The 12,278-nt window shown below is 39.2% G+C and overlaps 2 protein-coding genes across 3 annotated transcripts in view; one reads left to right on the forward strand and one right to left on the reverse strand.

Annotated features, from left to right (window-relative positions):
* Positions 1-5,094, forward strand: part of LOC122667773 (myosin-15) — a 71,759-nt gene extending 66,665 nt beyond the window's left edge. For both annotated transcript variants that reach the window (XM_043864198.1, XM_043864197.1), the window contains exons 29-38: positions 217-357; positions 1,823-1,999; positions 2,098-2,235; positions 2,641-2,711; positions 2,806-2,905; positions 2,999-3,055; positions 3,148-3,204; positions 3,323-3,403; positions 3,492-3,574; positions 4,685-5,094. In XM_043864198.1, the coding sequence (XP_043720133.1) occupies positions 217-357; positions 1,823-1,999; positions 2,098-2,235; positions 2,641-2,711; positions 2,806-2,905; positions 2,999-3,055; positions 3,148-3,204; positions 3,323-3,403; positions 3,492-3,574; positions 4,685-4,808 (1,029 nt within the window). In that variant the 3' untranslated portion in view covers positions 4,809-5,094. The remainder of the gene's footprint in view (positions 1-216; positions 358-1,822; positions 2,000-2,097; positions 2,236-2,640; positions 2,712-2,805; positions 2,906-2,998; positions 3,056-3,147; positions 3,205-3,322; positions 3,404-3,491; positions 3,575-4,684) is intronic.
* A 2,660-nt stretch (positions 5,095-7,754) lies between these two features.
* Positions 7,755-9,468, reverse strand: LOC122666638. Its single transcript, XM_043862676.1, has 2 exons — positions 9,070-9,468; positions 7,755-8,307 (listed from the first exon to the last, which is right to left on the reverse strand). Exons 1-2 carry the CDS (start codon positions 9,435-9,437, stop codon positions 7,836-7,838), a joined length of 840 nt encoding a protein of 279 aa, XP_043718611.1. The 5' UTR covers positions 9,438-9,468; the 3' UTR covers positions 7,755-7,835.
* Between the last annotated feature and the right edge of the window lie 2,810 nt (positions 9,469-12,278).

Here is a 12,278-nt window from a genome sequence, read left to right on the forward strand (position 1 = left end):
TTTCTGCTAGTGCTTGTTCCTGTTTATTAATGACTTTACTTTAACTTCCTTGTTGATGCAAGTTTATTGCTAATACTCAGCTGATGTCCTTTATTGTGTTATGGCTATTCCAGTAGAAACATCATTTTATGATCGTAATTCATATTTTAATGGCAAATCCCTTAGGGTAAATGTTATTGGTACTTTTCTAAATGTCGTTGCTTATAAATGTTCCAGGTGGAGGATGGGAGCACCATCTTGCCTTATTGGTTGTCCAATGCCTCAACGCTTCTATGCTTGCTGCAAAAGAATTTACGGTCCAATGGTTTTCTCACACCGTCTTCTCAACGTTCTGGTCAAATTGCAAGGATGGCACAAGTGAGTTCTGTGGCTGTGGTTTCAGTTGAAAATGTTTTCTTTTGTGATCTTTACACATTTCAATTCTGTCACATGGTTTTTTGGTTGACTTTGTCTAAGTAGACAATAAAAATATCTTAGCGAAAAATAGGCAATTGAAAAATATGTTTAGGAATCCATAGAAATTATTTTGGTTAGTTATCTTCATTTCCTTTTTGGAAAGGTAAAAATTGTATCGATGGAAGCCAAAATAGGAACATGTACTCTCAGCATGTTGTACGGTTGCAAGCAATCTACAACTGGACTTTATACACACCAAAAAGAAAAGAAATTTTCTTGTCCTTTATGAAAGCAGACACCCACAATGATCTCTTACCCATTCAAAAAACCATCCCATTTATCCCAAGCCCCAAAACATTTCTGAATTCTGGTACCACACACAACCAGTCTCCTCTGGGCCTTCCTTGCAACCCGGTGCCCTGATTCTTCCTTGGCTTCGTAAATCCATGTATTCCTTTCCCTCCAGTAACACCAGCACACTGAAAAAGGAATCATCTTCCACAAGGTTGCAGCTTTCCTCTCCACAGGATTCCCAATCCTTCCCTCCTTTACAGATAGCAGTGAAGCTGAGAAAGTCCAGCCAAACCCCACAACTAACAACCATAGTTATCAAGGCGGGAAGGCGACCATGGCGTTTTAGAAGGTAAAAAAACAAGGTGACACCGTCATGGCGGCAAGGCGACGCCTTGATAACTATGCTAACAACATATCATCTGAATCAGACTTACGTCTCAAGAAAAGAGGATTAGAAATTGGCATCTTCCACTTAAGCAATGAGCATACAGTTTTTCCTCAATCTTCAACAGGAAAGTGTTTGAATCCATTATGACATAGCCTGAGGTGCTCAACAGATCTTTTTAGTCTTGTAAACCCAATTCCCAACATTGCCTTGGCACAAAATATATTATATAATGCAACCTATTGTATCCATGCCCCAGTTTATTAAGTGCCTTGATTGAGATACTTCATATTTCGTACTTTACGGGGTTAGCCATGCTAGAAAGTAAGTGCCTCTAGGCTAAGAAATCAAAAGCCGTCTCAGAGCAAGATTATCCATTGTGAAGATCTTCTTCTAGCAGGCAGTTCACATGAAAAAAGAAATTCTTTTGTTTTATATTTGTACAATTGTCTTGTATGAGATGTCATTGTTCCAGTTGTCTGGTATGCTTGACCTGCTCGACCTTTTGCCCATCCATCCCTTCACTTCTTTGATTATTAATTTCTTGTTTTGGGCCTCCAACAAGTTTCTTGTTTTCATCACATTCAACAATATAATAACTGCTTCACTGTGGTTTATCTAGTACGTTTCTTGTTCAGGACAGCTCCCCCCCCCCCCCCCCTTCGTGTCCTCAGGGCTTCAAAATGCTTCACTTGTACTTAAATGCATCTATCGGATTTGGTAATTTCATTTGGGACTTCTATTCAGGGTTTAAAATCACCTTTGAAATATATTGGATTTGAGGAGAACGCTCCACATGTTGATGCACGCTATCCAGCTATACTATTTAAGCAGCAACTGACTGCTTGCGTGGAGAAGATTTTTGGCTTGATTAGAGATAATTTGAAGAAAGAGATATCCCCACTATTGGGATTGTGCATTCAGGTGGGCTGGTTCTTTCTTTCTCGTTTAAAGCATCTATAAACGATAAATGTCATCTGAGTCTGAAGTGTTTTTGACTTCTTTGATGTGTCATTTGGAAGGCGCCCAAAATTGTGCGGGCGCACACCGGGAAATCCTCTAGATCACCGGGGGTTGTTCCTCAACAGTCAGTGAACAGTCACTGGGAAAGTATCATCAAATTCATGGATTCTCTTATGAGTCGATTGCGTGGAAATTATGTGAGTGCTATATATCATATTTAGCATTTCTGTATCTATGGCACATCATCCATGGCATTTTACAAAGTATGCGTCTATAATAATAAAGTAATATCCAAAGTTATGTCGTGACACATACTTGGTTTTCAACTGAAGCGATGATCTTATTCATTGATGCATTTCATCTTTTGCCCTGAACACATTGGAGGAGCTCCATTATGAATTTTTTGTCCCTGAAGTTATCTGAGAAGATAGTCATGAAAAGAGATGCAAATGTAATCTGGAGAGTTTGTTGCCTCATTGTACTATATTTTATGTTTTTAGTGTAAACTGAAAAGTTTCTATAGTAGCCAATTTGTTTCTATACCTTGCATCTGTCTTTTTTGCTTTCACTTTATTTAACTGAGGGTAAAAATATTCTTCTAGGTTCCCTCCTTTTTCATTCGCAAGCTCATTACCCAAGTATTTTCCTTCATCAATATCTCTCTTTTCAATAGGTAAGCTTGGCCGACTTCTAACTGCTAAAATCGTCTGCCATACCAACTAATTATTTTGTAATTCTCATAGTGTGTTGATCTCTCTCTCTCTCAGTCTTCTATTGCGGCGTGAATGTTGCACATTTTCAAATGGAGAATATGTTAAATCTGGTCTGGCGGAACTTGAACAATGGATAGCTAAAGCTACAGAGGAGGTAAATAAATAGCAACTTTTCCCTTTTTTGCAGAAATTGCTGAATATAATTTCTGAGTTGGATTTACTGGGTCTAATTTATGAACAAATGTAGTATGCAGGAACCTCTTGGCATGAGCTAAATTACATCAGACAAGCTGTTGGGTTTCTGGTACAAACCAAATTTCACCAAGAAAAACATTTTAACTGCAAACCTTTCATAGTTTCCCCCTTCTTTTTCTAATAAATTGTGGAATTTTCCAGGTGATACATCAAAAGAGGAAAAAGTCTCTAGAAGAGATCAGGCAAGATTTGTGTCCGGTATGATCTGTTTCTACCACAAGCTTCTTTCTTTTTGCAGGTATTTTCTTGTAAGGGCTCTATATTAGGTTTTAATACTAATTTACCCTGTCGATCTTGTCTCTTTTTTCTTGGGCAGGCATTGACAATAAGGCAAATTTACAGAATTAGTACCATGTATTGGGACGACAAATATGGCACACAGAGTGTATCAACTGAGGTAAGTTGCAGTTGAAATTATTTGTTCTTTTCCATGCCTGTTAGTGTTTTGCCCTGTTGCTTATGAGATTGATAAACAAAATTGGTAGGTGGTTGCACAAATGAGGGAAATTCTGAACAAGGATTCTCAGACTTTTAATACAAATTCATTCTTGTTGGATGATGATCTAAGGTATATAGCTACAGCCTATGGATCTTCTTTCTTATTTCTTTCTTTTTCTCAATGAAGAATAAATATCACTAGGACCTGTTTGGAAGTTGAGGCAAAAAACTGAAATAAGGAACTCCTTGGATTGCAATTTTTAGGGGTGCTCAGGTCTGAGGATATTTTACTAACATTTTATAGCTTCCATGATTAAATCTTGCCAAAGGTTCTGAAGGATATGATCAGATCTTTTCACTAGCAAGATTCATAGAAACTAGTTGATTTGATTTGCTATGGCCATTTCTCTAGTAAAAAAGCAGTTAGATTTTATATGTTGGAATGGTTGATGGATCACCTCTTGTGACAATCATTCAACTGATTAATGCTATGCTGAAATCTTTTTTGTGGAAAACAAACTAGACTTTAAGGCCCCGTTCAATTGGATGGGATGGATATAGATTGTACCAGTTTTACTGTTTGATCAATGCTATCCATTTGGTCCAAAGAGGTGGCCATCTCTAAATTAAGCTATTTTATGATGCTTGATTGGAGCAGTCTGGATACAGAAGTGGTCTTTGTGACCAGTTCATGAGTTTGTGATCTATCCTTTCGCGGATTAATTTTGTGGCCAGGTTTACATAAGCACTTTGCCACCAGTCAACCTCATCAGATCATGACTATCTGATCCATCTTATCAAGGTTTTAATTATTTGGGTAGGCTGAAATGGGCACCTCTGGGCCAGGTAAGCTGGTCCTTATGTTGGCTGAGCTATAAAGTCATACCAAATTCTCAATCATTGACGTTTTACTTTTTGATGGTTAAAAATGACAGAAAAGATTGGCAGGAGTTCTGGAGTTGTCATGAGATGTGTCCATTGGCAAGATGCCATCTTTGTAGTTTGGTAAACATATCTACTAATTCCTGAAATGCAAACTGAGTCCTGGTGCATCCATTGGGCATGGATGTCAGTATGACAATCCTTTTGAGAAGAACCAACATATGTAAACATTTATTGGGTTTTCCGGAGTTTTCAAATGATAGACCTTGTCTTAAAGATCAGCATGCTGTATTCCTGAAAGATAATTCTTGCATGTCATTCATTGTCATGTTCTCTTGACCTTGTTCCATATTTGCAGCATTCCGTTCTCTACTGAAGATATATCAAAGGCCATCCCTGTGGTAGATCCATCAGATGTTGAACTCCCATCATTCTTGCATGATTATCCTTCTACACAGTTAAGGCTCTTGCATCCTGAGTAAATGGTTTTATGAATTTGATTTAGCAGAGCAGCTTGATTGCAGATCCAACTTGATGCGAGTTGTGTTGGTAATTTACAAAGCCAACTATGAAGAATGGATCACTACAATCTCTTTGAGGGGTTCAGTAGCCAATGGATGTGATTGTTCTAAGTGGTGGTTGACTAGACCACAATGTATACCAGGGGAATGTCACTATGCTTACCTCACATTCAAGCAATTGGTTACAATGTAATATAATTATTGTTAGATTGTTTCATATTAAATATAATTCATTTCAGCAGGCTCATCATAATCTAGATGCACTGAATGCACTTTTGGAAATTCCTTATTTCCGTTGTTTCTCTGTCAAGCATCCATCATTTTACTTGCCGTTTATTCCGTGGGTATGCTATCGAGAACTTCCCCTCATAGCCTCCCCCCCCCACCCGCACACACACACACCTACAGCAAAAAAAATTCTCCTTGATGACTTCAAGTAGCATACATCGACTGGTTCCACTTCCATTTAATAAATAGCATGTTCAAAGTATCGTCAGTCAATATGATTTAACAATCACATATGAGCATTCTCTCTTTTTCTTCTCCTTTGGATTTTGTTTAAGCATTAGATCATCTTTACGTGCTCCCTTGTGACAATGTCCTAACATTGTCCCAGATTTTTACCCCCAACTAATGGGGCTGAGGCCTGTGTTGTGCCCCAGCACAACTGAAACAAGAAGCAACATTGGTATCAAAAGCTATATTTCTGGTGTAATATAGACTTGCATTTTATTCGTTCCATTGATGTTGGGTCAGAGAATTGCTTTATCATTTTTTGTGGTTGTAAACACCAACTAGCATTTAGCTGCCTTGGAGCGGCATGGTTGAGCCACATCTACAATGGCATAGAGCAGGGCATCTGTTATGGCTGCTGTGTTTGGGCCTGCTGGTATTAGGGGGGCTGGGAACAATAAACAAGACAATGGCTTTCTTTGGTGTATGGCTTCAACAACTGATGAGGCAGATTATTGCTACCAATCTGTTCCTGGGTAGGTATCCAGAATATTGTTGGATAGATTCTTAATTGTTTCCTCAGCTATCTTGTTAGAAACATCTCTCTTTGATGAGGCAGGTTATTGCTACCAATCTGTTCATGGCTGGATATACAGTATTTTGGTGCAGTCTTTCAAAGCCAGGCAAAATTATGTAAAGATGCTATCACAAATCATAAATAGTTAAGGCCGATAGGAAGTAGGATCCTAATGTCATTTTAACAATAAAGTTGTTTAAATGATGAGCAGGGTTTAAAACACGGAATCAGGATCAGGATCTGGATCTGTATGGATCGATCTGGAATTCTGGATTGGCCCCCAAATCATTGTTTTAATATGCCTTTCAACTCTTGTTTCTGTACAAGAATTTGCCAATTTGACCCCGATTCATGATGATGATGATTATTAGGATAGGTTAGAAGCAGGGTATTTTCAGAGATCGGATGAAGTCTGGAAGCGATGCATGCTTGTTGCTTCTATATTGAAGCCAAAAGATATAGGAACAGCGAAGCTCACATAATGCGTCAGTTGTTTAGCTTATTTAGCCCATGTGGCTGCACCAACAATGTATATCCTCACACTGTCTTCTTCAATCCATGTTGAATTCATGTTGTGTTTCTTTGGTGAGGGAGGACCGACCTTTGCCCTACATCTATGTATATGTAGACAGGTTTCACTATAAAAGCAATGCTTCGAGTCCTTAGATACCAAAGGAGTGGGGACCGGTTAGCTGTTTTTTAAGGACCTGGAATCGGACATTCCGAATATTCGGAATTGGATTGGAATAGGTCAGAGTGAAATTGGATATTTACTGAAATTTGAAATTTGTGCTATTTAATAGGGTATCTTGTTATAAATATAAGTTTCATTGTTATTGATTAAAAGAAGGGAACAATCGCTACATATGAAGATCAAAAGGGAATAGAATCCGATTAACACCCTAATTAATTCAAATTATGAACCTCAGAAGCTGAATTCCATAGACTGATGAGCAGCACTCCCCCGAACGTGCTACTAAAAGGAATCCAAATTGCAGAACTTTCAGTGACTTTATGCAGTACTTGGTATACTTTCTTAAAATAGACTTTTGGAATAGAAAGCATCCGAAATCTAAAGTCTTCTGTATTTTCTGCTTTTGGAATGTGTTTTAGACCTAGAATCTATTCCAATAATGCATACCAAACACAGCCCTAGTTTTGAGTGTATGAATTAGTTGAAAGACTCGACACCCATTCTACCATCCATCAATAAGAACCATAGAAACATCATCATCTTCAAGCAAGCAAGCAAACAAACAACTTGCAAACACAATATCCCTTCCCCCATCCCATCCCATCCCATCCCATCCCATCCCAAAGCATCCTATACCTCCCGCATCCCTTCCCCCTTATTCAAAAGCAAAGACGGCCCCCATCTCTTTTAGGCTGTCCTAAACCATTCACCCATCACAGAAAAATCCTAACATTCATGGGTTACCACCCACTCTGCATTGACTATCTACTCTAAAAACTATTTTAACCCAATTAAAGGAATAACAATAGTGGAAAAAACTAACACAGACTTTGTAATTTAACTACAATTCCATAAACTTTGGCCAGTCAACACAGGCAAAGAGAAATAGAGTTATCCTAATAATAACACATTTCACACTGTCAGAGAAATCATCAGTGCATCTTAGTATGCTTCAAACACAACCAGATCTTGAATTGAAGTCCTGATAGACTCCTTACTTCAGTGCCTAATCTCTCTCTCTCTCTCTCTCTCTCTCTCTCTCTCTCTCTCTCTCTTGTGAAGCTCAGCCTCAGCGAATTCATACTAGTTTGCAAATATCAAAATTTTTCTCCTTATTATGTACCCAAAATGCCCGAAAACTACAGCATTTAACTGAGTATGAGGACATCAATTTACAGAACCCAAGACTAACGTTTTTTAAGACAGTAGGTATATAGAGAGAGGAGAGGATGGAACAGGTTGGAGCTAATAGTACTAGCTGTGCTTAGTCTCTATTGCTGATGGCCGAGCTAGTTGAAGCAGCGCACTGTAAATCAGCCAGGGAGAATGACCTCCATGAAGAGAAGTTTCGTCGAGGTGGTGACAATTCTGACAACGAAGCATTAGTAATTGCTTGCTTAGCTTGTGGATGCAGAGGGGGAGGAAACCGTGTTGGAGACGATGAGTTTGAATTCGAGTTCTCACTGGTGTTATTGCTTTCAGAGCTGCTCATTGCAACTGCAAGAGCCAATGTACTTCGACTGGAGTGTGTTGGTCTCTTTGATATTCCACCACCATTACTTCTCAGAGGGGAACCCCTGTTTCTGTCCCAAAAGTAATTGCAAGCCAACAGGTTCTTGCGTTTCCTGGTGTATGGGTTCTCTGGTTTGGCCAGCTCCCTAATTGGGGAAGCAGCAGCATCTGCCAAGCTCGCAAAGGACTTCGATTTGCCACGGTAGAAATTGGAAATACCTCTCCTGCAATCCACCAAGACCAAACTATTAGTAAGCAAATTCGACAAGAAATAATAGTTGACATAAAATTTACAACATAATTAATGTCAGCATCTTTAAACTGCTCAAAATTTTTTTTCTCTTAGATCTCTCATCTGATCATATTGGAACTAGGAATATACCCATATGATTCCAGAAAAATGTGTGGTCCTCATGAACTTAAAAATGGAAGGTGTGGAATCAGGTGTTCAACAAAAAAAAAAAAAGGATATTCAGAACGAAGCAGACAATTCCAGTATCGGTCAACCCTGTAATCTGGTGAAGAAAATGAAGTCCTGAGATAGTGATCATGTTCAATCGTGCAGAAGATGAAGCTCACACTTAGGTAAAGATTGAAAATTTTCGAATCCGAGTATCAGTAGGGTTTCACTGGCCTTCTTTGCAGCAATTTAATCAGTAAAGTAGGACCATCAGGTAATTCCACGAACCCTAAAGGGACTCTGAGCAAACAACAGAGACTTGATTAAAAAAAATCCCAGATTTCTTCACAAAACCAATAAAATTTTGCATTTGAAGGCAGTGTGACTTGGAATGGTACTCAAAACTTGGAAGGTACCGAACTTTCAACAGGAAAGGGGGAATAATCAAACAAGAGGAGAAAGTTAATCCAATCGACCTCCGTAGCCATTAAATTAAAAATCTAACTAAAACTGGAAATTTTAAATAAAAGCAAGAAGTAGATAGAAAATAAAATACTAAGAAGGATAGAGAAGAAATAAAGGTCACCTAATGGGAAGAACCTCCTCCAACGCGTCCATGGTATCCAAAGGACCCTTATAAGAGCTCTGCACCTCTATCTCCCCGGAATCTTCACCATCGGAAGACCTGCAGGACAAATCACTATTCCTCCCGATCGAAGAACTGCAAGAATCAAGCTGCTCTTCTTCTTGTGATTGTGGTTTCTGTTGTTGTTGTATCGAAGAAGGCATCGCCAGATTACCAGAAGGGAACCGACGATCCCCAGGTAAGGCAGCGGCCATGGATCTACCAGGAACCGGCGACTCAAAGATCGGTACACAAGACATCCCTCGAATGAACCCAGATCCTTCGATCCTATTTCTGCTGCTGCTGCTATCCAAAGCAATTGACAACATCCCACTTGTTCCCAAAAACTGCCGAGACAGAGAGAGAGAGAGAGAGAGGGAGAGGAGAAGGTTGAAATCTGCAGAAACTGAAAACTACTAAGTGTTAACCGAAGATTGAGATGAAATAGTTAGCCTGGCGATCATGATCAAGATGACAGAGCAGACCGATTTCTCCGTCATGGCTAAGATCTCTTCTTTTGGTAAGAAGCTAAGATCTCTTCTTCAGCTCCAGAGAAGTTGAAGAGAGAGAGAGAGAGAGCGAGAGAGAGATAAGAAAGACAGCGAGAGAGAAAGTTATTGAGTTATTAATTTTACTACGATAAATATATTAATATTATCTCATCAATGCATTAATATTATTAATTAATTAAGAATTTAAAATTAATTTTTTTTAAAGGCCTTAAAAAAAAAAAAAAACAAAGGGAAAAGAAAGCAAAGCCAAAACCTTATCCTCATCTACTATATATAAGAGGATGGGAACAAAAGATACAATAAATCCAGTTGTATGGTAAGTTAAAATGTTAGGAGTGCATCATCTCATATAATCGGGACAGTTCGAAGTGTTAAAAAGTTTCCCTAGATCGTACGGTCAGGATTAGGTTTGAAGACTGATTGCACGAACGCACGCGACTGATCGTATTCGCATGTGGTGATAAAAATAATCAATACTCGAAAATTCAAAAACGAATATTTAATAATAAAAATTAAATAAATAATATTTTGGTTTTGAAATTGAATAGTGGTGACTTGGCTGGGAGAAGTGTAACGAATGTACGGATGGTGAATCAAGAGGACTTTGGCGAATACCCTCCTCAGTCGATCCGTTTACATCCCTAGCTGTAGAGGACACCCCAGTCTCCAAAAAAAAAAAAAAAAACAAATGTAGGGAAGATGTAGTAATGTTTTGACACGTGTAAGTGTGACTAGTCAGAGAACGTAATTCTAAAGCGATAACAAGTGGGGCCCAATCTCCAGCAGCAAAATCCCCAGGATTAGATCTTTGTCTTCCCCGTAGTTTCGAGTCCTCTTATCTAGTGTCTCGCCCCTTGAATTATTGAGAGGCTTTTCGGGTTTGGGTTCACACCCACTAGAATTATATTTGTCCCCACCACCCATGACTCAACCCCATCCACAATGATTTTTGGGTTTAGATAATCTGATGGTTTAAGGTATTATTCATGGTTTTGTGTCGGCATCATACATTGAGGTATTGGTATCGGATCGGTCGAGGTCGAGGTCGCGGTCGAGCCGATATCAAAACCTGGTCGATCTTGGGAATTTTTTTCTCTTAGGTTCCCTATCTGGTACAGTTGTCCGATACCTCTAATAAGAGAGGGGTGGATCCCACCTGGGCAGTGTATTCGGAAGGGGGTTAGGTTGTCATTTCCACCATTTATGAGAGGAACTAGACAACTATACTGCACAGAGAACCTGAGAGGATAATGATCTCCGAGCTTGGATTGTCTATCAAATCTAAGTCGATATCGATCACTCCTGCGTCTACATAAAAAATCATTATTTCAGATCCGCTAGCATTTAATGCCTGAAATTAAACGCGTAGACTTAAATGGCTTTAGGTTGAAAAGTAAGGGATATAGGACTCGACTCCTGTCAATCCAGACAGCAATGCTGCATGTGCATCACCTTAGATGAGATGGTGCACATTTATCGGCTTACCCCTATCCAAATGCCTTACCCGAGCAGGGATAAAACGATCAATACGCACACCTCATCTCTGGGGCTGCATACGGCTATATGCTGCCCGGATTGACAAGATCTTTAATTTTCAGGGACATACGTGAAATTTTCAAGGGGGGCGTTCGAAATTGTCAACCTTAGACCTGATGGGAACATGCACTTTATCATCTAGGGTGGGGAGGAGGGGGGGGGGGGTGTGACCATGCATGTGATACATTTCACTTCAATAAATCTAAATCTAACATCTGAAGCTGTTCCGATGAAATTTTAAGGAAAGGGTGGGGAGCCACCACCTCCTCCACCTAGAGCAAACGGGGATAATTATGATGACGTGGGCCCCACCCACAATTGGGATTATTGGACGCTCTTTATGAGAAACACGTGTTTTTTAATCTTCCGTGTCAAAACATGCATGTCAACCAAACGAAATCTCAACCATTCGATCCAATTTGCCATATCTAATGCTTTGATCACAGGTGACGATCGTGACAAGACAAAAAGCCTTATATGGATATATTCTTGAATCTTCATTGGATCGCTTCCATTCATTGCATTTGCACCTTAAAAACAGTGCACGTGACCATCCCAAGCTCCTTTCTTTACGTACACATATTGCTGTCATGACATCAACCTCATCCAAAAATTTGTTATATCGATTGAATTCGAATCCAATATAACATTTGGGGAAAAATAGATCCTGTGCCCTTATACAAGAGTGTGTAAAATTACCATTGATATCCCTGTATCTAATCTCACCAGTTCCCGTATTGGTGCATGGGTTTTGCCCTAACTTTATTTTATATTTATATTTGATTAGTTTTTGAACATATTTGGATAATTTTTCAAAGGAAAGAGGTTTGTTGTCAGACTACAGACTACATGGAGTCCAATGAGAACGGGTGCAAAATCATCCAAGGGGAGTAGGGTGGACATTTCACCGCCCCATGTGAGGGTGTGCGCATAGAGGTATGTTGTTGGATAATATTCTTTTGCTTTTGGAAAATCGATTTTATGAATACGAATTTTCTCTTATATTACTGGTGCAACAGGGCCAGGCCATGCTAGGTTGGGTTCTTGAAAAACTCAAGACCAACCCAGATTCCAAGACTCACCCCAAGCTTAGTTCATTTAAACATGAAAATGGGAAATGAG

Source organism: Telopea speciosissima, chromosome 7 (assembly GCF_018873765.1).
Source record: "Telopea speciosissima isolate NSW1024214 ecotype Mountain lineage chromosome 7, Tspe_v1, whole genome shotgun sequence".
In the NCBI taxonomy this organism is placed as follows: domain Eukaryota; kingdom Viridiplantae; phylum Streptophyta; class Magnoliopsida; order Proteales; family Proteaceae; genus Telopea; species Telopea speciosissima.

Excerpts from the sequence above, each read along its gene's own strand:
- LOC122666638 (XM_043862676.1), bottom strand. The coding sequence starts at position 9,437 with ATGTTGTCAATTGCTTTGGATAGCAGCAGCAGCAGAAATAGGATCGAA. Across the intron at positions 8,308-9,069 it reads GAGGAGGTTCTTCCCATTAG|GAGAGGTATTTCCAATTTCT; the intron begins GTGACCTTTATT and ends GGTGGATTGCAG.